Consider the following 26,764-nt stretch of genomic DNA (forward strand, 5'->3'; position numbering starts at 1 on the left):
TAGCTTTCGGTGGATAAGTGTACCATTTAAGGAAATAACTAGATCAAATTTCAAATAATTTAAAAAAATTATTTTAGATAATATAGCAACCAAAAATTATATGACTCAGTTACCATTCAAAAAACAAATCGTTCGTAGCGTTGATCAATAATTGACTTGGAATACAGATGCAAATAATCACGGTTGAGAAAACAAGCATTGTATAAAAAACTTGTAGAGCTTCTGTTTTATCTTTGTCCCATAAAATTACGAACTAGATCATTTAGATATTTGTTAATCGATTATCAACTTTATACATTATCTATAATAATGATGTAATATTTACCCAGGTACCAGTTAAAACGATGGTAAAAAATATACTACCAATTGCAATGAAATTTAAGATATTTGTCATGTAACGATAATGTTCAAAAAGTCTATAATCAATGGTATTAAAGAGGTTAAAAAAATAAATTATTAAAAATACAGCTTTTTTAAAATAAATTCTGCTTTAAAAATTAACTAGCCTTATACAGTTTTGATGTTGACGAGCTATTTCTCTGACTTTTCTATTAAAGAATTTGCTTATACTAAAGTTACGTACGAATTTTTTATGCTCATATTCGATATCCATTTCTTTCAAGTTGTGTCTTGCGTAGTAATATTTATAAATTTCGAAAATAAACGTAAGTAGTTGTATATTTTTCTCATTTAATAATAAAACTTCACGTACCGCAAACATTGAATGTCTCCAATAATGAATCCTACTACTGTACTTTGAAGGTAACTCAAAAGTGAAAATATTACGAATGTAATAAATACAATTAATATCTGAAATCCAAAAATATAAAAAAAATATTCATCTTCATCGAAAAAGTATGACAATTTCCCAGGTAAACTCTTAGAAAATCGTTTATCTTCTGGTGATATCCAAAACATGAAAATTTGGGTAGCTGCTGGAAGTAAAAAGAAACTGGCGAAAAATGGACTGACGCTCACTGAAAAAAGAATTTACTTGAGTTATCTTTATCTCTTTTAGAAAAATTATTATTACTCATTTGAAAATAGTGTATAGTTGCTCCTTTTTTAAGTACTTTCATTAACTTTTTTTTGCCTATAGTATCATAGCTTTGAAAAATTTTTGTAATTATTATCATACACCTAAGAATCTAAAAATTGGTCAAATATTATTGTTTTGTATGAAATAGTTTACTTTATTTAACCATATTACTTCTTATCAATCAAAATTTTCACGTACCATATCATCGTTGAAAATTAAAATAATATATAAACCCAATACCGCTATCAAACCAATGCATTGATACACATTATGAAACACAATAAGATTAATTAAGTCGGTCCCTTTGAGTGCCATGCGTAATTTTATGCCCTTCGAGTATATATTTTTATAAAAAAATCAGTCTATAATAATTAAATATTACTTACTGATGAAACACTTGAAATGAATAGGCACAGAATTATGACTGATCTTCCTATTAATTGTACGTATTTTTTTTGTAGTGGCCAGAGGAAAACGATCTTGAACGTTTTTATCAACAGGGGAAGTTGGGACACAGGAGTATTCTTTATGAATTTTAACATAGCTTCATTTTTCGTCAACATAGCGTCACTTTTTTTATAAAACTCTGGAGTTGTTTTTGTAATAAATTAAGAACTAATTTTTGAAATAAGTTTATTAAACACGTTACTCTACTATTCTAGTAAAATTTTTATATTTTGAACAGACAAAAGAATATGGTATTGTATTGAAAGTACAGAGCTTCCGTAAAAGTTTAATTTACGAAGCAATGCAAAGGTTTACGTAGAAGTTTTGCAATGATTAAAAATAAGAAGTTTAAATTTGGTTTAATTAGATGTTTTTATTGTTTTTTTCGTCGTTTTAATTTTATTTATAACTACAAAAATATAACAATTCCTACGATTGAGCGCGATGAGCACTTTCTGGCTGTAGTCAATTGATAAAACATTATTTTCCTACGAACTAAACGTATATTTTACAAGAATATCTGCGTTATTGAATTATTTATTTCCTTATTAAATTGTAATGTACATTCATTGTGCGCAAAGGAAAAAACACTCAGGTGCACGCTCGCAAACACACACCCTTGCACAAGGTCAATTTCTATTTATATACAAAATTAATTTAAATTAAAAAAAAATTCGTTTAACTAAACACATTCATTATTATAGATATAAGCTTCGTACTTGTTAGATGCACTCGTTGAAAATTTACAATTAATGAAATGCAAAGGATCGTTCGCATTGTAAGTATACAATATTGAGTTAATATAATTAATTATGCAAGTATAATAGTATATAGTAATCTTTTAACAATCAATAAAAGTTAAGGCTTAATCCTCTAGTTATTAAAAACAATCTGAGTTCTGAACTTCCGTCACTATATTCTCGAGTGGAAGTTACAGCAATTGAAACGTTGCGTTTGATTGAAGTCTTTGGTAAATACAATAAGTAATTTCTTTCCGAGCAACATGTATTATATAATCTTGATAAAGTTTTTTGTAAATATTATATTAAACATAAATATATTTCTCTTACTCGATGCACATGGCACAATTGCACTTGAAATGCCTAACATGTATTATTATTCGTCCTAAATTCGCTATCGTAAAAGAATTTCGAATTTTTTTCGTTTGCTTCGTCGATGGATCAATGTCTGTTGAGCGGCTGGCTCTCGGGCGATCCCGAGGACGGCCTGTGCCTGTTGAAGAATCCGCACTTGTACAGCAGCAGTATGAGCAGGAACAGGAGCAGCACGCCAATGCACACGGCCAGAATGATGATCCAGAGGGAGACGGGCTGGGCGGGCTGGGCGGGCCTCGTCGGCACGATGACGGTCGAGACCTCGTAGCTGCGCATTATGCGCTCCTGGGGCTTGCCGATGAAGGGCTGCGCGGTCACGATGGACAGCATCTTGGTGGAGACGCGGATGCGCTCCGTCTCGTTGGCCTTCTTCATGGCGGGCACGTTGGCGCGATACTTGGCCGCGATGGACACCTCCTCGTCCTTCCTCAGCGGGCCGATCTGACACTGGAGGGTGACGCACTGGGCCATCTCGCACAGGTGCTCGCCCTTGAATATGGCCGCCTCGTCCTCCTTCTCGAGGATCTTCGCAAGGGGCAGACGATCGACGATGTCGCGCGTGTACCTGGTCCTCTGCATCTCCGCCGCCGCCGTCCTGTTGCTCCTGCCGATGCTGGTCTTGACGCTGAGATAGTCGGCGTTGGCCGACTCGCACCTGACCAGCGCCTCGTTCGACACCTCGGGCTGCTCGATCAGATACATGAGCACCTCGCCGGAGAACTTCTCGGCCTGCCAGATGAGCGAGGTGACGAGCTCCAGCACCTCGGCCGGCCCGTTGTTGCGTATCGTGTAGTTGTGCACGATCAGCGGGCTGTACTCGAGATTGGTCACGGCCGAGGTCACCTCGTTGTTGGCGCCGCTGGCTGGGACATTGTTGAGATTGTAGTCGACCTCGTAGGGTTTGCTCGCGCCCTCCACGATGATGTCCGTCTCCACGTAGACCGGCAAGGCCACCTTGTAGGCGTTGTTGCGCCTACTCTCCGGACTCTCGGGATTCGTCGAGTTGACCGACATGGCGATCTCGTACACGGGGCTCATGCCCGCGTACGTTCTCGGCTGCAGATACAGCTTGAAGGCGATCTTGCTGCGCTGGGGGAACGGATTGCCGATGTCGCACTTGAGGGTATTGTTGTTGGCGGGCTTGGGCGCGCTGCACTGCACGATGATGTCCGCGTACTTGAACTCGCCCCTGTCGGCGTACTGGGGCTTCTTGTCCTTGGGCCGATTCTCGATGTTGATGTAGTCCATGCCGGGTGGCAGCTGCATCTTGAAGGTGGACTCGAAGGCGTCCTCGCCTCTGTTCGCGATGCCGACCTCCAGCTCGATGATCTTGTCCGAGCCGAGCAGATAGCGATCGAAGTTCTTCTGGACCTTGAGATCGAGCTCGGGCACGCAGACGTTGTCGCTGCCGCAGTCCTTCTTGATGGAGAGCGAGACGCGTCTCTTGGTGTTCTTGGGTCCCAGCACGGCCGTCAGTTGCTTCTTGGGGTCGCGCGAGCCCCTCGTGCGATACTGATTCGTCGTCGGCTCGGCCAGCTCGACCTCCATCGAGGCGTCCAGAGGCGTCAGCTTGTCGCGCAGATGCTGCGACACGTAGACCTTGAACTGTCGGCAGGACTGCTTCATCTCGGCCGTGACCACGAGCCAGTCGATGACGTTGCTGTTCTCCCGGTCCATGAAGTACAGGCGGGGATTGTTCTTTTTCTCGGCGTCGAGCGTCAGGTGCACCCTGAACTCGTGCACCTGGCCGGACCTGGTGCCCTGGGCCGAGTACAGCAGGCAGACCCTCAGCTCGGCGCAGGTGACCGATGTGCCGTCGGCGAGGGGGCACTCCTTGCTCGTCAGATCGAGTTCCTTCTGCGGATTGCTCACAAAGTCCATGGTGGTGGTGAGGTCGATGACGGGCCTGGCGCGGAAGTAGGCCGCGGCGTTGGACTCGTAAGCGCCCACCACGAGGTCCGGATACTTGTTCTGGTCGAGATCGAGGCCGCCGGCCACCGACCAGCCGAACGTCTGCAGCGGCTGCACGAGCTGCTCCGAGTGTATGACCTGCGAGGCCTTCTCCTCGACGCCGTCCTTGGTGCCGCGATAGATGTGGACAGCGCCGCGATTCTCGGGTCCGCCGTAGGGCTCGCCCACGACGAAGTCGCCGTAGCCGTCGAGGTCGATGTCGCCCAGCGAGGCCACGGACAGGCCGAATTGGCCGCGATTGCTGTCGCCGTCGCGAGTGTGGAACTTGCGGAATCTGTCCGGGCCCGAGCCCTGATAGAAGACGTAGACGCGGCCGGTCTCGATCTTGTCGCTGGCCAGCTCGTCGTTCAGATGACTGTAGAAGGGCGCGGTGACTATGAGATCGTCCCTGTCGTCGCCGTCGATGTCGCCCACCGCCAGAGCGTAGCCGAAGTAGGCGCCCATCTGCTCGCCGGTGACCTTTTGATGGTAGCGCAGCGTCGAGTCGTAGAGCATGACCTCGCCGCGAAGATTGGCCCCGCGGGGCATGCCCACGGCGACCCCGCTCTCGCCCAGAACACCCGTGAAGTCGCCCACCGCCACGGAGTAGCCGAGATAGCTGTTGTCCTCCTCGGCGGGCCGCTCACCGGTCGACAGCATCGACGGGGCCAGCTTGTCGGCCTGGTTCCTGTCCTTGCTGCGTATCATCTGGGGCACGAAGAGCATCCTGAGCCGAGACTCGCCGGTGAACAGCTGACCCTGCCAGTAGTAGCTGCCCGGGGCACCGATGAACAGCCGTTTGCCGTCCTTGGTGAGGGCTGCGCTCATTCCAGCCTGACACATGCCCTGTCGATGGTGGCCCGAGGTGTCGTTGTTGCGACAGGGCGAAAACTCGACGCTGCTCGTGGAGCCGTTGTCGTTCGAGCTCAACAGCCGACAGCTACCGATGGCGTCGCGCAGATTCGCCACCGTGTTCTGCCGGCTGATGCCGAACCAGTGGTACTTGGGGGCGCAGGCGAGGATCGGGCCGCCGTCCACGGTGCTCGCCGCGACCGTAGCTCCGAACAGTTGATCGGATTTCTGATCGATCACCTGGGAGGGCTCGGTGCCGTTGGGCGACTTGATGCGATTGTTGGACTCGTGATCGAAGCCCAGCGGCTGGCAAGCGTTGTCCTGGTAGATGTCGCACTTGTAGACGGCGCCGCCGCGCGACACGTTGAACTGATCGGTGCGGTCCTTGGGGGCGCCGACCACCAGCCAGCCTTGGGCCCGCTTGTCGCGGTACTCGGCCACCGAGTAGCCGAACATGGACTTGGCCGGGCCACGGTGCACGGAGTAGTGGCTCGTTTCGAGATTGAAGCCCTGGCTCCAACCGATCGTGGTGGCCACCAGTACGGACAACAACAGCAGCAACGAGGAGGATGCCATGTCGCTGCTCCGGCTAACGTTGTTTGTATACGGTATTTATTTCAAACGAAGCGCGCGCGTGCTTTTTGTCCCTCTCTCTCTAGCTCGTTCGCGACTCCGTAATACGTTTGCTCTTTCCAGCAGGCAGTCGAGAGAGAGAGAGAGAGAGAGAGAGCGAGTCGCCGAGCGCACCAAAATTGGTAATGTATCTCTCTCTCTGCGGCTGTATTATGCTATATGTGCCGATTCCAGCCTCTGGTTTCTGTCTCTCGCTCGCTCGGCTCCGTGTATGGCTCGGCTCTTTCTCTCGCTCGTTGCGCACTCGCGGGGAGGGCTGCACTTTTGTGTATATAACGCTGCACATGCACTCACGGATACACGCGCATCAATGCGTCTCGATACACTACACACGGAAAGAAGATGCGCGCTTTGCCGCGTGCACTACATGTCATTCACCTGCGCGACTGGTTTTTTTTTTTTTTTATTGCATTCGCATTCGCGCATCAGCAGCACTCGACGCGAGTCGTAGTATCGCGATACGGTAGTGTCGCATCGTCGCACATGAAATTCAGAAGAAAATAAAAACTGCACCGCACGCACGTATCAACACTTGACTCCTTTCTTTCAATTATATTCCGCACTACAACTGTTGCTGCTGCTGCTAAGAGCGCGAAAGCTTCTTCTCTCTGCTTCCTGTTGTAATATGTACGATATACACACTGCACTGTACGATGCACTGTACAAAACAAACGGCAGAAAACAAAAGGCAGCACAACGCGCAAACAAGAAGAAGAATAAGTTGTGTGCACTCTGCCGCCGCTTTTACTTCCTTTTAGTCTCTCTCACTCTCCCTATCTCGTTCACTTTATACGCGAAAGAGAAGAAGAAAAAGTGTCGCTCTGTCTCGGCTACTGCTGCTCGTGGGGCGGGCGCGTGTTTATTTTCGTCCGGGTAAATAGCGCGCAAGTCGCCAGCAGTCTTCTCTTGCCACGGTCTCGTCGCAGGGCAAAAAGCTCATATTGCCGCTGCTGCGCTCCCGTGAAATGTAGCGAGCGGGGAGCTAGCTCCGTGCGTGTGTTTATTAAAATGCGCTTGTACGACGCGCTTGTACGACGGACGACTCTCGACTGAGCGCGAAACGCGCGAGGATCGCGCGAATATAGCCAGAGAGAGAGAGAGAGAGAGGCGGCCGCCTTGGCCGCTCGCAGTTGCCTGCTTTAATGCCTCTCTCGGTGCGTGCGTGGGTGCTGCACCGAGCCAAAGAGACACACGAACTACCGACTCGTTGCTGTGGCCGCCGCCGCCGCCGCAAAACTATATGGGGAAAAGACAGAGAGAGAGAGAAGAGATTCGCTCGCGAGAGCGGCCCCGGTCGGACTGTGTATAAGCGATTCACTGCTCTGCGAGCGAGCGAGCGAAGGCCTATATATAAAAAGCAGACCTACATGCCTATAATGTACTCTATATCTATAGATAGATAATGTAGCGTGGTAGAAGCAAGCTCCAACAGTCGTCGGCGGGGCACACACACACACACACAGATACAGAAAAGCCATGCACACAATTAAAGCGTATAAGTACGTGATACAACTGCGACTTTTGCGGCCTGTTGTCTCTCTACTTTGCTGCACTGTACGCGCTCTGTACTCGGCTCACGCTTATTAAACATGTAGTACAAAGTCTCTTGTCTCTCTCTGCCCATCGTGCACAAAGCACGAGATACACACACACACACACATGCATCTGTAAAGCTCGAATATGTGTATTCGTGCCTTATAGCGCATAGACAAAGTCACGAGTACTATATAGGAGAACGTGTATCTGTGTTATACATCGTATCGGACGTATGTAGGCTGCAGCCGTCTGCCTGACTTTTTTTTTCTCTCTCTATATACCTAGTCTCTTCCTACACACATAATGTAGGTACGTACACATAACGTGAGACATGTGTGTTTATGTTTGTGCGCGTAAAGTATATATATAGGAACTGCGCGCCCTGCATATTATTTTGGGTGCAGCCCCACATCGGTTACGGCGGCGGCACACGTGTGCCCGGATGCGTATCTCGACTCGCTATATAATACGCCTCGTATCGCCTAGCATGATATTAAGCTCCACAGTGGCACTGATGTATGCCTCGAATACACATAAGCCCGCTCCTTTTTCTAACTTTATTTTTATTTTTTTATTATTCCACGCAATGCCCAAGAGTCACGAGCGCGTCCGAAGTTATATAGTCTAAACACAGGACTAGCTGTGCGATCGACGACGCGTATCCGCGTGCGCGATTCGTTGCAGCAGATGCGCGCAGCCAATACATTACGATCGTCGATCGGTCCACAAAGCCATCGTTTCAACGGATTCTTCCTTCGTTTCGTCGCGCTTTCAAATAACAGAGCTCTGTAATGGAAGAGCAGCAAGAGTCATATTTACGTGAAATTTATCGGACTCTCGGAGCGCGCGCGGAGGTGAATCAGCGGTATAAATTAGGATATTAGTTTACCCGGACTCGTAGCCCCGCCAGCCAACAGGCGGCACAAGCTTTGCTTTGCACTTTGAGCGCTCGTCTTTATATATACGATGCGCGATTCTCGCTCGTTCTTCGAAATAAACCATCTCGATCCGAGTATTTTTCCGTTTTTTTTTTGGTTCGTCGCCGATTTTTCAGCGCGATCTCGCGAGATCGCGATGCGTGGGCCCTCAAGCCAACCTACCTACCTACCTACGATGTAACAAAAAACTGATCCAACTCGCGCCTCGATCGAAAGTCGTCTTTACCGTATTTATGAGGCACGACGATCGTTTATCCCACAAGATCGGAGCTGTCCCCGAAAATTCTCGAGCTGCTTGACCGCGCGTACCGTAACGAGAGAACGCAAAAAACAACAACGTATATTACGCTGCCGCTACGTAAGATCGGAAATAGCAGGAAATTCGATAGCCATCGAAAAATACCGTCGATATATTACGGCCTCGCGCGCGTTCGTTATTATACGGCTGCTACTGCTTGGGTGCATTAAAATGCGCGCGAGCCCATACCAACTACGCATACATACACAATTGCTCAAAACGATATATTTAAATGAATTCCGTCACCTTCGGCTGTGCGCGCACTCGTATACATAACATAATCCTGTAGTTGTAGCTATATAGGCGCGTGGCCCCTAGCGCCCGCGCTCTCCTATATTATACGAATGCGCATGAAAAAGTCATCGTGTGCAGCTTGGCGATTCCTGTACGCCGCATACCTATTGGATTTGTCTATATAATACACCCACCCATTATGTTATTGTGCATTTCGCAGCAGCAGCAGCAGACGCGCATTATAATAAGGAAAATTATACTGCTGAATAACAACGCGGAGCTGGGAGCTAGTCAGTGGCCGGAGACTGCGAATATAACGTGACAAACGATTTGCGTATACGCGCATAACTAAGTAAACGGCCTGCGTATGTGTATATTATAAATATATATATATGTGTTGTATTGCCAATGTTATGCTGTCTTTCAATGCCTACACACTGTGTGCGCCGAGACTCGAGGCGGATATTGCTTCATTCATCTCGAATTATACATGTATACACGCGTGTGTTGTGTATATCCGAAAGTCGCAAAAGCTCCTACACTCGACTCGGCGGGGCTATAAATATATATCTCATATATGCGCGCACGCCGTAAACGTTTGCGAATTCGTATATACGTCGTCTCTCTCTCTCTCTCGCTTTTAACTCGAGAGACTGTAGCTGGTTTACTTATAGGATACGATTTGTCGCTCGTTTGTTACCATTTTTTTCGCGCTATACTTTATACTCACGAGAAACTGGGACGAATTTCGACGATGTCTCTGCGTTTTCAAGTGCACAGACGCGCGATCGTCATCCTCGAACGAGGTAAAGATCGTTTCGAGCAGTTGCGAGTTACGCAATTTTTATCGGCCTAGTGCGTAAGTAAGGAGCAAAAACGGCCAAGATAGAAGCTCCTTCTTTTACGCTCTCGGCGTCGGCTCTCGTCAATAATTAATACATCCATGTTATTCAGTCGCCGTCTTCGTCTGTGTCTATATATTTTATGTGCGCCTCTCTGTGTTTTAGCCGCTGCTGCTTATGCTTTGCTGCTCGGCTCGGCGCTGGAAAATCCGCAGCAGCACAAACGTTACAGGTTTATTTTCAGCGTTGACCGCAGCAGCAACAGCGGCAGAGAAGAGCGAGGAAAAATATAAATTATTTTTCCCCGACTGTGGGCTGGCTGGCTGCAACGCGCACACACAGCTGCTCTCTCGCATTATTATCGTTGGTATTATTATTGCGAACTCGAAAATTCGTCATCGAATTTCGGGCGCGCGAGCGCAAGAAGCGAAAATTGATCACCTTGAAACGCGCGAATTTTTTTTATTTTAACGAGCTTCCGGACTAGCTGCGGGCTTGTCTCTCTCTCTCTCTCTCTCTTTGGTTTCGATGAGATTTAATTGTCGTCGTTTTAAAAAACGGAAGCCGAGCATTATATATCTCGTATACCGCAAATTGAACGACGAATTACATTACAGGCGGGTAAATAAATATTGAATCGCTCCCGAGTATAGCTGCGCGCAAAGTTCATCACTCTCCGAAGCGGCTACCGCCTTCGTGCGCCCTTCCCCGCTACAATAAAGCGCGCTACATGGGCAGCGATCATTAATCGACAAGTTGCACACGCGATCTATATAAAAGCGCACAGGCGGCGGCGGTGGCGTCAGCTCGGACGATGCGAATTGAAATTGATGGCGAGCGGCGGCGGTGGCAAAAAAAAAAAAAGATAAATAAGTAAGAGAGAAGGGCGCGGTTCCGACTCTCTGCTTAATGTACATTACACACGTTACGTATGTACCGTGCAGTGCGCACGCAAACTTTATCGAGTGTATTGTACACGTCCTCCGTGCAGCGTATAATAATAATGTGTATAAAAAGGTGCTCGCTCGCGCGCACGCATGGACATCGGACGAGGCCTTGATTTATTTAATGTATCCCGAGAGCGAGAGCGACGCAAGCCGTATTCGGTGCTAATGAATGTGATTTCTTTCTCCATACTCCCGCGCACAGCGAGCCGATCTCTGCGTGTGTGTGTGTGTATACACCTTTTCCCCCCCGCCGATCGCCGCGAATGTTGTATATATGGAGATTAGCCAACATTTTTTTCTTCTTCTTCTTCTGCTTATATTACTTCTCTGTTTTGTCTTTCGGAAGTAGGTCCACGCACACACCAAGTTTCGTAATATCTATTTTGAAAAATAAAAAAACGTACGTATGATCGGTACGAGCTGCCGTGGTGCGTGGGACGTGATCCTTGCAAAAACAGCAGCAGCAGCAGCAGCTTCTTTTTTTCTTCTCGAATGCAAAGAGATGCGAGATTGTGTCACGAAGAAAGAAAGAAAAGTCCTTTTTTGGTCATTTGAAAATAACTCGTTTTTTTTCTCTCTGAATCACATGAGCCAGGTTGAGCTTGAGCTTAGTCACTTTTTTGTGTCTATATGGAAGCAACTAAAAACCCATTGAATTTTCGATATAATACCGATTAGACCGCCTTGAATACTAAGCACCCTTTTCTTTTTCACCTGTCCTTTGCCGTTAAAACCTATAGAATCGCTTTTACATTAATTAAGCCAACGAGGCGGCGAGATATTCCCAACAGAGCTCGCGGCACGAGAAATTAAAATGCTATTTAAGACGTGTGTGTACCGCGCGTAATTACTCAACCGATTCATAAATGTGTGTCACGATCATTGACTTAAATAATGCCTTGGAAACTCATATTCAAGAGGAATTACCACTTCGACTTGTACATATCTTTTTTCGGTGCACGCCACGGATCGTTATTCGTTAAATCCTATAAGCGGCACGTTATCAAAAAAGAGCTGATGACATTTTTCTTATCTTCCTCCGGGTATAACGACACGAAATCGAAATCTCCAACCGAATTTCCTCATAACGTTAATCAGTGGAGGGCTTATAGATAGCGATAGTAAAGATATCACCCGATCGAAGTTGGCCTAATCGAACACGAAAAGGATTTCTAATCCTCTCGAACCCGTTCGATACTCGTTACTACTTGAGCCTCGCACATATTATATTTCACTTACGATTTTGATTGATCGAAAGCTGTAATAATCGTGATTATTCATATTTTTTTTTTTTGCCTCTCTGACTGATGAATCAAGGAATGGGAGAGAGAGAGAAAGAAATCAAAATATACGCACCAATGATAAAAGAAAAAATTTCTTTATTTCACAAGTGTTCATGTGTGTGTGTGTATGTGTGTGTGTGGTACACTTAAATTGTACGACGAAAAAAAACAGAGTAAAAACACTCTTATATATTTTTACAGTTTTGCGATAGTGTTTCTTTTTATTTCATCGGCACACACATATATGCGTTACAGTTCATATATATGTGTATTTATTTCGTATAATGATAAATTATGTACAAGACTTTTTCTCAGTGTGTCGTATTATCAGCGATATATAATATTTCATTTTTTTTGCTCCTTTCCTATAATATCATGTGTTTGTGTGGAGAGTACTTATTTAAAAATTATTATGCGATTATTTCAGGTTACCTGCCTGCGTTTAGATTTTTTTTTCATAGTTATTTTTTTTCGTCGAAATAGTATTTTACAAGATAGGAAATAATCACTTCGAGTTTGCAGTTTTTGTTTTACTCTGTACACGATCGATCGTTGTTTTGTCAACAAAAAGTCATATTGTTTCGAATTCTTAAACAGTAACAATCGCAAAAGCATTTTCGATAATTCATATAGTTGGTGTTTCGCAGCCAATAATAGGATCAGTGCAATGTGTTTTCTTTCACATGATTTATAGCGATAAATTGATTATAAGTCAGTCAATTGATTGATTCAAGTCTATTTAATCGTGAATGGGTTATATACTGACAAAAATTTGTGAGTCGTGACTTTGGGGGACGTCCCAAAATATTGTCACATATGAAATGTATTAACGAACATTCGCATAATTTTTCGAAACTCGATATAAAAAGTCGGATCGTTCGTACTAAAATCAGTAGGTGCGATAGCACCTAACCGGCATTATTCTTATAGTAGTTTGAAATTTTAGATCTATAACTATTTTAGTAATATCATTATGATTTTTAAGAATTTACACAACTTACGCAATATATAGATACAATTTACAAATTTTTTTAATCCGCACGAATTTAAATAATTCAAACAAGAAAAATTTTGAGATAATTATAAGCAAGTTGATTGATATTTGCTATTGCTTTAATTTAACTCATATCAAAATACCAGACATTAATAGCAAATTGCAAAAGTCTATATTATTAGCCGTTTACAATTCAAAATTTCACATGAGAATACATCAAGTACTTATAATCAGTCTTGGCTGTGATGTTTTTTCCATGTTAGAATTTAATAAACAAAATATAAAACAAGCAACGTAGCACAACATAAAAACATTGTAGACAAGTTAATTATTGGTACTTGACAGTTTTAATGAAAAATGTCTTTTTCATGGGCAGTTTATCTGATTTTACAAAATATTTAAGATTAAGTAAGCAAAGGAGCTTTAGATAAAATGATAAAGAGATAATTTTTTTTAGAATTTTAGTATCACAATCACACTCCTTTTCATACGTCCGTGCACATTCACTCAAAAATAAGTTTCACGATCTTTCAAAATCAATTTAGTTTCAACCATGCATTCGTTTTACAATATCTCTTTTATGACTGCTTACATTTTTGTCGAGTAAACTCTCGCCGATAAGAAATAGAGAAAATTACTTGATATTCGTTGTTTCGTTCCAGATATATTTAAAAAGATTTGAATTGTAACTTAATTGTAAAGAACAACTTTTAGTAATATATATGCATCATACAAAAATGTAAATCTATTTCTTATCGTTATTTTAATGTTTCAAAGACCCTAGCAAGATCTTTACGCTTTTGTTCTACGGCAAAGTGACCGAACAATGAAATCGTTTTTTCTACGACCTAACCGCATTTATTTGATAGTACTCTTAAAGATTAATAATAATTTCGTGACTAAAACTCATTAATAGAAAGCTTTGGCTAATTTACAGTTTCATTCTCTTACGTGCCACTTTACCACACTATAACCAAACGAGTAAAGACATTTGTCATACTTTACATTTAACACCTTATCAATTTATCATAGAACTGGTCTCATTGCATTACATTTGCACTATTCTCGTTAATTAAAACAGTTATATATATAACTATGTACAGACTTATTGATGTATGTATGTGTATACTTTGTTTTGTATACACGCACAGTGTATTTCATGGATGTTTCTTACTAACGTACGCTAGCAATTATGTATATTTATATACATATAAATAATATTTACAGCGAGTGTCGTTTATTGGCATTGTCGGCGATGTCGTTTCACAAGCCAGCAGACGAAGCAGCTTTACCTCATGCCATCGAAATTGTCACGTTGATGCCGAGATTGCCGTTGTCAGCGAATAATTGCGCGATCGATGTGTCAAAAACGAGACAATCGGAGTTTTGAATCGCAGACGATACACCTTCGTGAATTGATCGTGGCATCGCCTCCCACGTAAGTCGTCGACGATGGCCGTTTAACTCTAACCTGAAGTAGGAAATGAAAATAATCAGAATTGCTGCCTTTCATAGTTTTAAACTTAGGTTTGGCCTTAATTTATGGCTACTTTTAGAATTAACTGCCCATTTGAATATCATTATGTAATAGATACCTATAGGCAAAACTCTCCGCTTGTTTACGAGATCCAATGAGCTGAACAATTGCAAAAAATTGTTGATGTCCATCATACTTTTCTTGTTTTTCAAGAACAAGCATAAAATGATGTCCAAAACAAGATTGCATCATGACCCAGTCGACTGCTCCAGGCAAGTTTATATCGGTGGCTAAAAAGACTATGTCTTCGCCTGGAAACAATTGAGATGCTTAGTTTTTGTTATTGTTATAAAAAAGTAATACTAATATGAGTAAGAAATTTTACCTTGTAGGGTTGTAATGCTTTTGTGGCTCATGACTAAATGATTCATGACTAACTCCAATGATCCTTGCCATTTGCAAGAGGCACCAGGGCAGGGACAGCTGTATGGACGGAATTCACATGTATCCTCGTGGTCAGGTTTTTCTGTATGTACTAGAGTTATCATACAGCCACTCGTTGAATACTTGCAGGGAAACATAACGTTGCTTGCTACTTTCTCCATAGCCAGATTTCGAATGTTTCCTAAAAAATTAGAATGAATTTTAAAATTATATTGGTATAGTCATATTTATTCGGTTTTATATTCTACACGACATTCGCGATCTCCGCTACCTGCACCGTATTCATGGTTCTGAAGGCGATCACGATCTCCGCTATTTGCACCGTTTTCATGGTTTTGATGGCCATCGCGATTTCGGCTACTACCTGCACCGTTTTCATGGTTTTGATGTCGATCACGACTTTGGCTACTACCTGCACCGTTTTCATGGTTTTCATGTCGATCACGACTTTGGCTTCTACCTGCACCGCTTTCATGGTTTTCATGTCGATCACGAATTTCGCGTCCACGGTCTGCGCGTTCTTCGCGTCTTTCGTGACGTTCACGATGACGATCTTTTTTTTTTTTATGATGGCTTTTATGTCGAGACATGGTAAAGTGTTCTATTTCAGTTGTTCGCAGCTTTCAAAGTGTTAATATTGATTGCTCTGATGTGTATGTGATGTTTACGTTAGGTGTATCATGTTTATAAGTCAAATTTCAATACTAACCGAGAGGCCCTCTGCAGGTCGGGCAGCAAGAGAGTTTGGGTCGACAGTTACTACAAGTTAAGTGACCGCTTGGGCATTGTAGAATTGGTGGTAGAACATAATCGAAGCACACTGGACATTCGAACAGACTGGCAAGGTCTGCAGTATTTGACAAGGATGCTACAGATGAAGCCGAAGAATTTACCATATTACGACCTCGTTTGCCAGTACTTATATTCAGCTGGGACATTTTACTTTCATGAAATGCTTGGCTGTAATGATACTCAAAGTCATCAAAGGCAACTGCGGCTAACAAAAGTAGTGTGCAGGTTGTTTTGAATAAAAATCAAAGATTTGAGATCCGAGATTAGCTGATTCCTTGGAGTTTGAATGGGTTGACATCTGTAACAACAAAACAATATGAAATTAAAATTATGACCCTTTAGTTTACAGACCAATAAAGTTTGATGACTTTCACTCCATTTATCAATTCATTCATAGCATATGACATTCTACAAATTGTAAACAAAACCACTATTTCTCTAGGACATACTATCAACATTCATCAAAATTTCATCATACACTCTCTCACTAGCTGTAGAATTGCCCAAAAAAACCTTCATTTCAATTCTACAACCACGAGAAACATTGTTTAAACTTAGACAGATACTAGCACAAGAGAGCTCGTAGGCGTGTGCTGCACGAAATCCATAACAAGCGTTCAATCACCGACAATTGCGTGTATTTTCATAACATTACATTCACCGCAGCAGTGTGCTTCTCGTCGGGCTCGGGCTCAAGAGAAAAAAACTTCACTGTTGTCATAGTGGTCAGAGGCAGCGCGATTGATGCACCTTATACACGAAAGTTTGCACACACAGAAAAGGCAAACAGACACGCACACGAACGCACGAATGAGCACGAAAGTTGATGCTGCTGCTGCCTGTCTCGAGTTGGTTGTCACGAAAGTTTGAATGTCACGTTGAAAAATGCACGCTCCACTGGCGATTATAATGCACAGAGCAAAAGAATTGTATACATCGACCATTCGAGAATGATATTACAGTACACCTCCAGCAGTAGCACCACAGTCCGAGAAGTCGTTGTTGCGCATAGAGCACTCCTCCTCCTCACTTACTCTCTGATCGAGAGAGACATTTACCTTACATCGCCCCTTCAACTCTGAAGCCTCTGTATTTTCGTGCCGGACGAACAAGAAGATATCCTCCTCCTCTCTGAATAGAAAAACTCGTGTGTTGTGCTGCTGCAGCTAGAGTAGCGTGCGAAAAACTACGACGATGAGAATGACGACGACGACGACGGGACTGCTGCCATGTATACAATGGGACAATGCACATTCATATACCACCCTGTGCACGTACAGTGAGTCTCGCAGCTACTACACTACATAAATAGGCGCCGCCATTTCGATGTGTGTATCGCCCCACCACACCACCACCACCGCGAGACGAGAGACGGCCTGCGAGCAGAGATAGTGGCCCCGAGGTAGACACTACGATAAAACGGAGCGATTTGTGCGAAGCGCACACGGCGTGCAAATGTACACAGAGACGCGTCTGAAGCCGTTTCGATGTACATAAACCTTCTTGTAGATTCCAATGGGTGGAGGTAGAGGTTCGTAATTTCCGTGATATCGTCAGCTTTGCTCCAATTTGATGAAAGACGGAGTCAAGACTTGCGAGGAAAAAACTATGTACCGCCGTCTGATGCTCAAAAGTAAAAATGATAAAAAAATATCAACATTAATTTTCCCTTTAAAAGAAAAGCCGGATTTAAATGACCAGTCCCATCTCCCGAATTGCCGCCTTTAACTCATCATCCAATGATCTTTGTTCGTGGTATTGTGGCGCGCGACAACTAGCGCCAGGTGGATAACGGTCCGACTTGACAGTTGAAAATCTTCACGAGGTACATCTGAAATGTGTTCTCTCCCCGCCTACGGCCTGCGCTGCTGCTCGCCGAAAAATCATACGAAGCGCGTGTGCACTGCACGTTTTTTCGAGGCTCATAGCTTAGCCTAGCTTCTTCAGCTGGGCAGGGATATATATATATATAAAAATTCTCGTGGTTTAATATTACGGACTATAATATACTCGGCGGAGACTGCGTGCGCGCGCGAGTGTCTAGTTCTGTTACACGGCCCGAAAATTGAGATTACTCGTGCCTCGACTCTCCGACGGTGCAGAGCCCCGACAGAGACGGATCTCGTTATAATCTTCCCTCCTCTTGCTGGCTGACACGCGAGATTATTCTCAGATAGGCAGCAACACTCGAGTCGGACTTCTGTTGGCTCTATCTCTCTCTTTCACGACGACCCTATAGAGGATTTACCTTTTAATTTTTGGGATTATGGCAAAGAGCGAGGATCAATGCATCATGAAGCCGTCCAATCGTAAGTAATTTTACATTATCAATTTAACGCTGCCAACTTGCTTCGTCTGCTTTTTCGCGCGGATTATAATTTGTTAGCGAACTGACTCGCTGTCTACAGGAGTGAGGTTATGTTTACCAGTATTGTCATTGGCTCCTCGGGATTCTGTGTTCGGTCGTTTTACAGCTCCTCGCGCCCTTGACATTGCCAGGATTCGAGGGAATGACAATAACTAATGCTAAAAAATTGTACCAAATCACCTATGTAACGTCCGAATTTGTTAAAAATTATTTCGATCGAGTCTTATCCCGCACGTGAAGGTATTTGAAAGGTGTACACGTGCTCGGCTTTGTAACATAATCCGACCTTTTATATTCCACGTGTTAAACGTATTACCTACGTTTTTCTAAATCTCAAAATGGCTTTTTCTATTTTTATACTAGTGCCCTAATTTTTTTTCTAATTTTTTTCCATTTTTTACGTCTGTCTATCTACTTCCCTAAACTTCGATTTTTATAGTATATTTTATATTGTGCTTCAATAGGTGTTTTGACTTCTAATCCTTATCTAGTATAAGTAGTTTTAAATCGTTTTTGGTTCATCAAGAAGTTGTCTATCATCGTTTAAATTTTTAATAATTTTTTACAACATTTTTGATAATATTCAGTTTATTAATTTCTATTTTCATTTTTACAGGTAGGAAGAATAGGAGCAATAAGAACAATTCCAAAATGGAATTGCCAACCACACAAGCATTAGTTGTTTATGTTTCTCGTGAGGATTGGATTAAATCTGTACTTGAAGGAAAGGGTGGAAGGGTCCACAGCCCTGTACATGTACATAAAGTAGAGAGCGTAGTAGAAGAAGAAGTAGTAGATTACACTAATTATAAATTTGAAGATGACATCCTTTATTTAAGATCTCTCGATCCTAAAGAATGGAAGGAACAGGATCACTACGCTGTTCTTGGTATCAAAGAACTCAGACATAAAGCTACAGAGGACGTTATCAAACGTGCGTACAAACACAAAATTCTGAAACATCATCCTGACAAAAGGAAAGCTCAGGGAGAAGAAATCAGAGAAGACGATGATTACTTTACTTGCATAACAAGAGCTTGGGAAACCCTTGGTAATCCAATTAAGAGGAGAAGTTATGATAGCGTTGATCCTAAGTTCAATGATGCCTTACCCGAAGAAAAAGCTGCTAAAGATAACTTTTATGTTGTTATGACAAAAGCTTTTAATGATAATGCTAGATTTTCTAATAAACAACCAGTTCCAAAATTGGGTGATCCTTCTACTCCTAGAGAACAAGTGGAGAGTTTCTATTTGTTCTGGTATGACTTTGATTCCTGGCGTGAATTTTCTTATGAGGATGAAGAGGATAAAGAAAGCGGTCAAGAGTGAGTACATGATTTATGAATTCAAACTTTACATGTTCATATTAATATGAATTAATTTTATTAATTTAATTTTATTTATTAATTACAGCCGTGAAACACGCAAATGGATTGAGAAGAAAAACAAACAAGTCCGTTTGAAAAAGAAAAAAGAGGAAGGAGTTAGAATCCGTACTTTAGTAGATATGGCTTACAATTTAGATCCTAGAATACGTGCTTTCCAACAGGCAGACAAAGAAAAAAAATTAGCTATTAAACGTGCCAAACAAGAAGCAGCTCGGGCTCGCCAATGGGAGGAAGAACGAGAAGCCCGAGAAGCTGCTGAGAAAGAACGTATGGAAAAAGAGAAGAAAGAGGCTGAAGAAAAAGCAAAGGCCATCGAAGCAAAGAAGGAGCGTGATGCTTTGAAAAATGCACTTCGCAGAGAGCGCAAAGCTTTTAGAAATATTTGCAAGGTAAGATTTTAATTCATACTCACTTCATAGAAAATACTTATTTGTAAAATGCAAGAATTGAAAATTTAACTCAATTTCTTATTCTTTACAGGCTGAAAATTACTTTACACAAGACACAGAGGAAATGATAAAACACATGGAGAACGTGGAAAAAGTTTGTGAACTCTTCAAACATACACACCTCGCTGAAGTGACCAAATCGATCACTGAAGAGGGCAAACCAGCTTTCCTTCGAGTTATGCAGGAGGTCGAGGAGAAAATTGAAGCGGAAAGACGCGCTCCTTTCGGCCAATCTGACAGTAAAAACTTGTTGGACAAGCAGGTATTTAGAATTAGGATTAGATAAATAAGACAAACTACAGTAACCAGTATTCTTCTACTTTAAAAAGACGAACAAACCTAATTTAAATAAACATTTAAGAACAAAGACCTATTTTAATAAATGTAAATAAACGCACAAACACCAACACTCCACTGCTTTATTTTATCGTCCCTCATGCAAAACCATAAACAACACTACTCTCAATCATTATTAAAAACTCAATTGACGTAAATGAATAAACAAAACTAAAGTACTAAAAAAATTAAATATAATTATGGATTAAAATAAAAACTTACACTTACAAAATCACACAAAAAAAAATAAATAATAATCAAACCTCATGGTAATAGTCAAGGCTTTGGATATCAATAATTTAAAATAATCGTACAGATCTGTTCTGTTTATTGTTTCTTTATTAAAATGTTTATTAACCAATCTGTTCATATACATTAAATTCTTCTCAAGTTAAATTAGCGACAGAATGTTAATATTGTGAAGAAAAAAAAAAGAAAAAAAGAAACAATAACGAGAAGTACATCGAGGGGTTGAAAACATCTTCTCTCTCTCTCTCTCTCTTTCGGGTGTATTTCACAAAATCCAAAAAAAAAAAGTTCGTTTACATAACTGGCACGTGCTTGACCGAATTGCAGGTGAAAGCTCACACGGCCCCTTGGTCCGAGACGGACCTGCAGCTGCTGATCAAGGCCGTGAATCTGTTCCCGGCCGGGACGAATCAGCGCTGGGAGGTCGTGGCCAACTTCATCAATCAGCACAGCGGCAACGCCGAAGTGCGCCGCGAGGCCAAGGAGGTGCTGGCCAAGGCCAAGGACTTACAGTCCACGGACTTCAGCAAGTCGAGTCTGAAAGAGCAGGCCAACAAGAAGGCCTTCGACAACTTCATCGCCGAGAAGAAGCACAAGGACGTGGACGAGCGCATGCCCGCCGTCACCGAGCGCATCGACAATCCTCTTCAGAATGGTTAGTGTCGCGCTTTCCATTTTTATGCTCCAAGCTGAGCTGCAAGCTTTCCACCCTCGCATTTGTTTCGTTTCAAAAACACAACGTATATTGGCAGGAATAAAAAATTTTTTTATTTATTTATTTTTTGTCTCAAGAAAGACGGAATGTACACGATATAGAGCTTTTAGCTTATATACTTTGGCATATGACGCTCTCGCACAAAACCGATGATTGACTCTCTCTCCTCCTCTGGAAACGTATACACTGTCGTCAACGCATCAACAATTTTGTGCTAAGATCGTCATATCATCTAGCGCTTAAAAGTTATGAACATTACAGGACAGTTTTCATCATTTTAATTAAGCAATTACAATTACTACTCGACTAGGAAATTTTTCTTTATCTCGCAGGAAAAAGAAAATTATTTTTGTTTTGTTTGTATATAATTCGACTAGAGCGTTACAGACTAGATATACCACTATATTTTTTAGATTACATCGTTTATAATCCCTTTACAAGAACACACGAGTATTATTATTACATCGCGATTAATAATCACATGAAGGTGTGTGTGTGTGTAAACCAAAAAAGAGGAGATAAAATACACCGCACGAACCACCGCTACAACAGTCTTCCTTTACATAATAATAATTTCATTGGTATTTAATTTCTTCGTTATATTGACTTGTAACTCTTCTGGGACCAAGCGTCGTCGCTGTGGCTGTGATGATGGCTGCTCGACGGGCTGCTGTCGTCGCTGTGGCTACTGTCCACCGACGAACTCGGCGACGGGGTGGGCCGATGATAGGGTATGGGTCGCTTTCGCGCACTGGTGATCCGTCGACGATCGAGGAAACTCGGCGAGCCGTAGCGTCGAGGTATCGAGGGCGACCTCGAAGATCGCGTCGAACTCCTCGATCGGGAGCTACGATCCGAGCACGAGCCGCTCCTCGACGATCTCGTCGACACGCTGCAGTGCTCGTCGTCGTGGTAGTCGTCGTCGTCGTCGTCGTCGTCGTCATGATCGTGATCGTGATCGGGCTCGAGATCGTTGCAATTATTCCTTGGCCTCGGCGAGTTCAAACTGTCGCGACTGAGACTTCTTTCCTTGAGCGATGCCGTCGTCGCTGTCGCCTCTCTCGATTTTGAGCGAGATCGGCTACGCGGCCGGGTTGACGGTAACGGACTCCTCGATGGGCTCCGTAGTTGTTGCTTGGCTGGACTTCTGATTTCTAACAGTCTCGATAGGGAAGACGTCGTTGTTTTCGCTGGAGCTTTTTCCGGAAGCGGACCTTCGAACACTGCTGTTGGCTCCTGCATCATCGTTTGCGGAAAGAGTTTCGATTGTATCCTCGGGCCCAGTATGTGCAAAGGATAGGCACAATTTTCGTTACTCTTCCTCGACTCCTCTTTAGCCGCGTTCACGACGCTGCTGTTGAGAGTAGAAAAATTCGGTAGAGTTATCAGTGGCTTCGGTTTTATCGTTAAATTATTCGAATGATGTTGATGCTGATTCAGTTGCGGTTGCTGCTCGTTGGCCATAAATCGGTCGGTAAATTTGAAGTTACCGGTAAACTTTGGCCTCAGATCGACGGCTGCTGCAGCCACCGCCGCTGCCTGAGTCTTTTCCAGATTCTGGATGTTCTTCATGAGCAGCAGCTGGTGCTTGGTCATGTCTTCCTTGATGAACGTGTCCTCGTCGTCTCGGTGTAGCGGCAGCGCCGGCGACGGCGATCTGCTCTCCAGTACCAAGCGATTGTCCGTATTGGCCAGAAAGTTGAGCTGTGGCGCCGCCGCCGTCGTCGTCGTCGGTACATTTTTCTCCATTGTCAAGCTCAGTGACTTGTTCTGCTCGATCGGTTTCCTACTTATATTACTCGCGCTCGCCTTAATTTTATCCGCCGACAAAGCGGGCAGTCGAATGATCGGAGGCGGCGGACTGTCCTCTTCCTGCAGCAGCTGCAGCAGTTTATCGTCGTCGTGCTCGGGCGTCGCGCAAGTCGTAGCGGCGCCGAGTACTTCCTCGGCGAAGCTCAGAGTCGGCACGGTCTCTTGGACTCGCTGCTTGCGAGCCAAATATCTGAGCTTTCGTCGCGTTTGTGGATTTCTGGCCATGATCTTCTTGATCTCCTTCACTATTTCCTCGTAATGCTTTTGTCGTTTGTGCGACTTTTTGCTGCTGCTGATAGCCGCCGAACTACTCGTCGTCGGAGACTTTTTACTTCTCGTTTTTGAATTTGCATTAGCTTTGGACGTCGACGAGGTGGACGACGGAGGTGGCATCGGCGGCGAATAGCACTCACCCCTTTTCGCGGCAGGCGTCCCAGAAAAAACGTCGTGATTATCATTATTATAATTATCAGTCGCGATTAGCTGCCGAGCCTTAGCTGCTACTGCTGCTGCTGGAGCAGCCCTTGTGGGTGGAGGCTTGTTGGTCGGAGGCGACTTGCAGTTCTGCTTAGTCATGATAATCTTATCGCTGCTCGACGAACTCTTGTGACAAGTGACCATGTTTTTTTGTTCTCTCCTCGTCACACGCACACGCGACGACGACGATACCTCTTCACGTTCTTCCTTGTATTATTGCTGCTCCTGCCTGTCATGCGTTTCGTCGACTCGCCGCGCGCACACAAACGCTCGACGCACATGTACACGCACTCGCACAAAATTTTTGACTAGATTTTTGATTGCTTCTTACTTATTTCCTTTCTCGTTCAATTTACTCTTTACATTATTATTTTACGGCACTGCAGCGGCAAGTATTATTGCACGAATCTATAATCGAACGGCGTTTAGATAGATGGATTATAGATTTGCCCGAGCTACGTTACAGCAGCAGCAGCAAGTGGTGCGCGAAACAAACGACGTCGGGGTAGTTCGTTGAACGCCTCTCTCGTGTAGCTTCATTTTCTTTTGCAAATTAATCTCATTACAGCACACCTGGGGGGCTGCTAGTGCTACTACCACTACTACTGCTACAACTACACGAGCGACCACCACTGCAAAGCATTTTTCTCTCTTCTCTCTCTCTCTCTCTCTATCCCTCCCTCTCTATTGCACACACTATCTTTCTTGCACCCCGAGACTTAACCTCACTGCCCTATCGCGTTTCAACCCCTTGCGCCAGAGCCACTGTTGCGAAATTCCGTCAAGTCCAAATTCTTCTTCGCTTCTGGCGCACGTATACAGCTTTTAATCGTCGCCTTACGATTTTACACCGAGGAACGAGTTCAAGCTCTTCTTGCGCCTCGCCAACTTTTGCGGAAGAGGAACAAAATGCCTTTTCGCTTTGATATTGACGATCTCGAGTTCTGCTGCTGGCGTTTCTACGCTCACTACACCCTATTATAATGCAGCTGCTGCTGTGCGCTCTCTCTATCCGACCACTAGCACCCCACACGCACACGTACACACATACACGTATGACACGTAGTGGTAGTAAATTTCTTGCGTCGTTGGGTATCTGCCTACTCCCCTCTCTTCTCTCTCTCTCTGGCGATCTACCTACCTACATAGAGTATGAGCTGTCGTTGCTGCTGCTGCTGCCGTTCGCAGGGTGATCGAGAGAGAGAGAGAGAGAATATCGTGTGTGCGCGGTGGAGTATAGTGGTGGCCCTTTAAAAGGGGTGGCTTTCGTGCACTGCGCCTGTGCAGCGGCTTATCCGATATGCTGGCGCGGTACACGGGGAGGCGCATCTATATATGCGGTATTTGTACGTAAGCGGCGATTTAGTATGCGTGCATGCGATTATTGCTTGTCCGTATAGAAAGCTCGAGAGAGAGCGAGGAAGAGGAAGAATGTCACATTATCGATGCGGCGTTTGTAATTTATTGAATTTTTCTTTTTCCATCTACCAGGCAAGCCAAGCAGAGATGAAAAGAAAAAAGCAGCCGCTGCTCCGGCTGAGAAATCAGCGAAATCGACGACGACGACGACCACTGCCAAAGTGCCGGTTAAGGAACCCTCGCCAGCCAAAGAACCCGCCGCCGTGATAGCCAAGGAGTCAGCAGCAGCCACGACGACAACGACAAAAGCAGCCCCACCAAAGTCCGATAAGCCCGTCCCAAAGCCAGCGAAGGTGGTGAACGCGGTGGCACCGACCCCTAAGGAGCAGCCACCGACGACGCCGTCAAAGAAGGAATCGTCTCCTCCGAAAAAAGTGACACTCGTCAATGGACCGAGCTCGCAACAGGCAGCAGCAACGGCATCGACGAAACCCGTGGCAACGGTGGCTCCGATGTCAGCCGTCGTCAACGATGCTACCTCGTCTGCGTCGACGACGACGACAACGACGACGACGACGACGGCGAACAACAATGCCCCGTGGACGCCTACGGAGCAGAAACTCCTGGAGCAAGCCTTGAAAACTTACCCGGCCACCGTGTCGGATCGTTGGGATCAAATAGCCGCCTGTCTGCCTTCGAGAACGAAAAAAGATTGCATGCGCCGATACAAGGTAACGAATTCATATATGCGACGATCGATTTTTTTATAAATGTATGCATGCACACGTTGAGCAAATATTTGATTGTGTCTTTCTGTTTTGTTTCAGGAATTGGTCGAATTGCTAAAAGCAAAGAAAGCAGCGGCGAACTTAAACAAATCATAATGACATTGTAGTTAGATAAAATCACGTTGAAAAATGTCTTCTTGACGTGATTACATTATTAATTTTTGCAAAGAAAAAAAAAAACTAGAATATTTCAATTATTACAAACTGGTCGGCATTAACTTTCAGTACTAACGCATCTGCAAAGGGCAATGTTTTTCCAGATTGACTTGATTTTTATTGACAACTATTTTTGAAGAAAATAAAATAATAAATAATAAATAATAATGATAAATAAAACAAATACCTAGGAAGAGTTCGCGAGCAATTGAACTGTGACGCCGAGCTTTTGTGAAATAAATAAAATAATTTTTAGTAACAAAGTGATCTTTATGATACAAAATATTGAGTTTAGTTTTTAATATTGAAGAACTGTAAATCTTTAAGGATGAAAGCAATCGCCGTTGGGGAGGAGAGTAAATTATTCAATGTTTTTCAATTTTTACTTCTGTCGTTTATTATAATAGAATGATTGTAACTAATGTATTATAACAAAATTGATGCTATAAGATGGCAGATCTAATGATAATGATTAAATCAAATTGTTTGATAGCAAATAAATCGCTCGCAATTGTTATTTCGTCTCTTTTTCATACCCAATGAATAGTTAAATGGTCATAGTCAATTTTTGGTAGGAAAACACAAGTACTTTACACTATTAAATTCTTAATAATTTGACTTATAATGTTATTCATGGCGATAACACCAGCATAAACAATCTTTTCTTAAATTCTTTGGTATATAATGATAGCATTACACATAAGTTAATCTTTCACACCCGATTTAACTCGTTAGTTCTGTTTCGTAATTAATTTCTCAATCATTTTCTTGATGCACATTCAATGAAAATGAATAAATTTTAACATTCATAATAGATTTTTAATAATATTCTATATATCATTGTGC

The 26,764-nt window shown here is 43.4% G+C and overlaps 3 protein-coding genes across 5 annotated transcripts; 1 reads left to right on the forward strand and 2 right to left on the reverse strand.

Annotated features, from left to right (window-relative positions):
- Positions 1-1,839: 1,839 nt before the first annotated feature.
- On the reverse strand, positions 1,840-6,067 carry LOC106656916 (integrin alpha-PS2-like). Its single transcript, XM_014378101.2, has one exon. It carries the CDS (start codon positions 5,977-5,979, stop codon positions 2,668-2,670), a length of 3,312 nt encoding a protein of 1,103 aa, XP_014233587.1. The 5' UTR covers positions 5,980-6,067; the 3' UTR covers positions 1,840-2,667.
- A 6,511-nt stretch (positions 6,068-12,578) lies between these two features.
- Positions 12,579-17,167, reverse strand: LOC106656910 (E3 ubiquitin-protein ligase SIAH1-like). 3 transcript variants are annotated; one of them, XM_014378086.2, is made up of 5 exons: positions 16,880-17,167; positions 15,739-16,119; positions 14,971-15,210; positions 14,704-14,896; positions 12,579-14,579 (listed from the first exon to the last, which is right to left on the reverse strand). In XM_014378086.2, exons 2-5 carry the CDS (start codon positions 15,965-15,967, stop codon positions 14,402-14,404), a joined length of 840 nt encoding a protein of 279 aa, XP_014233572.1. In that variant the 5' UTR covers positions 15,968-16,119; positions 16,880-17,167; the 3' UTR covers positions 12,579-14,401. The 3 variants fall into 3 exon arrangements, with proteins under 3 accessions (XP_014233572.1, XP_014233573.1, XP_014233571.1); XM_014378087.2 differs by lacking the exon at positions 16,880-17,167 and adding an exon at positions 16,477-16,809; XM_014378085.2 differs by lacking the exons at positions 15,739-16,119; positions 16,880-17,167 and adding an exon at positions 15,301-15,704.
- Positions 17,168-17,626: 459 nt separating this feature from the next.
- On the forward strand, positions 17,627-26,419 carry LOC106657086 (dnaJ homolog subfamily C member 2). The gene is made up of 7 exons (XM_014378374.2): positions 17,627-18,130; positions 18,806-19,514; positions 19,603-19,966; positions 20,058-20,288; positions 20,939-21,266; positions 25,107-25,705; positions 25,802-26,419. Exons 1-7 carry the CDS (start codon positions 18,088-18,090, stop codon positions 25,856-25,858), a joined length of 2,331 nt encoding a protein of 776 aa, XP_014233860.1. The 5' UTR covers positions 17,627-18,087; the 3' UTR covers positions 25,859-26,419.
- The last annotated feature ends 345 nt before the right edge of the window (positions 26,420-26,764 follow it).

Source organism: Trichogramma pretiosum, unplaced genomic scaffold (assembly GCF_000599845.2).
Source record: "Trichogramma pretiosum strain Unisexual culture from Peru unplaced genomic scaffold, Tpre_2.0 scaffold14, whole genome shotgun sequence".
Taxonomy (NCBI): Eukaryota; Metazoa; Arthropoda; class Insecta; order Hymenoptera; family Trichogrammatidae; genus Trichogramma; species Trichogramma pretiosum.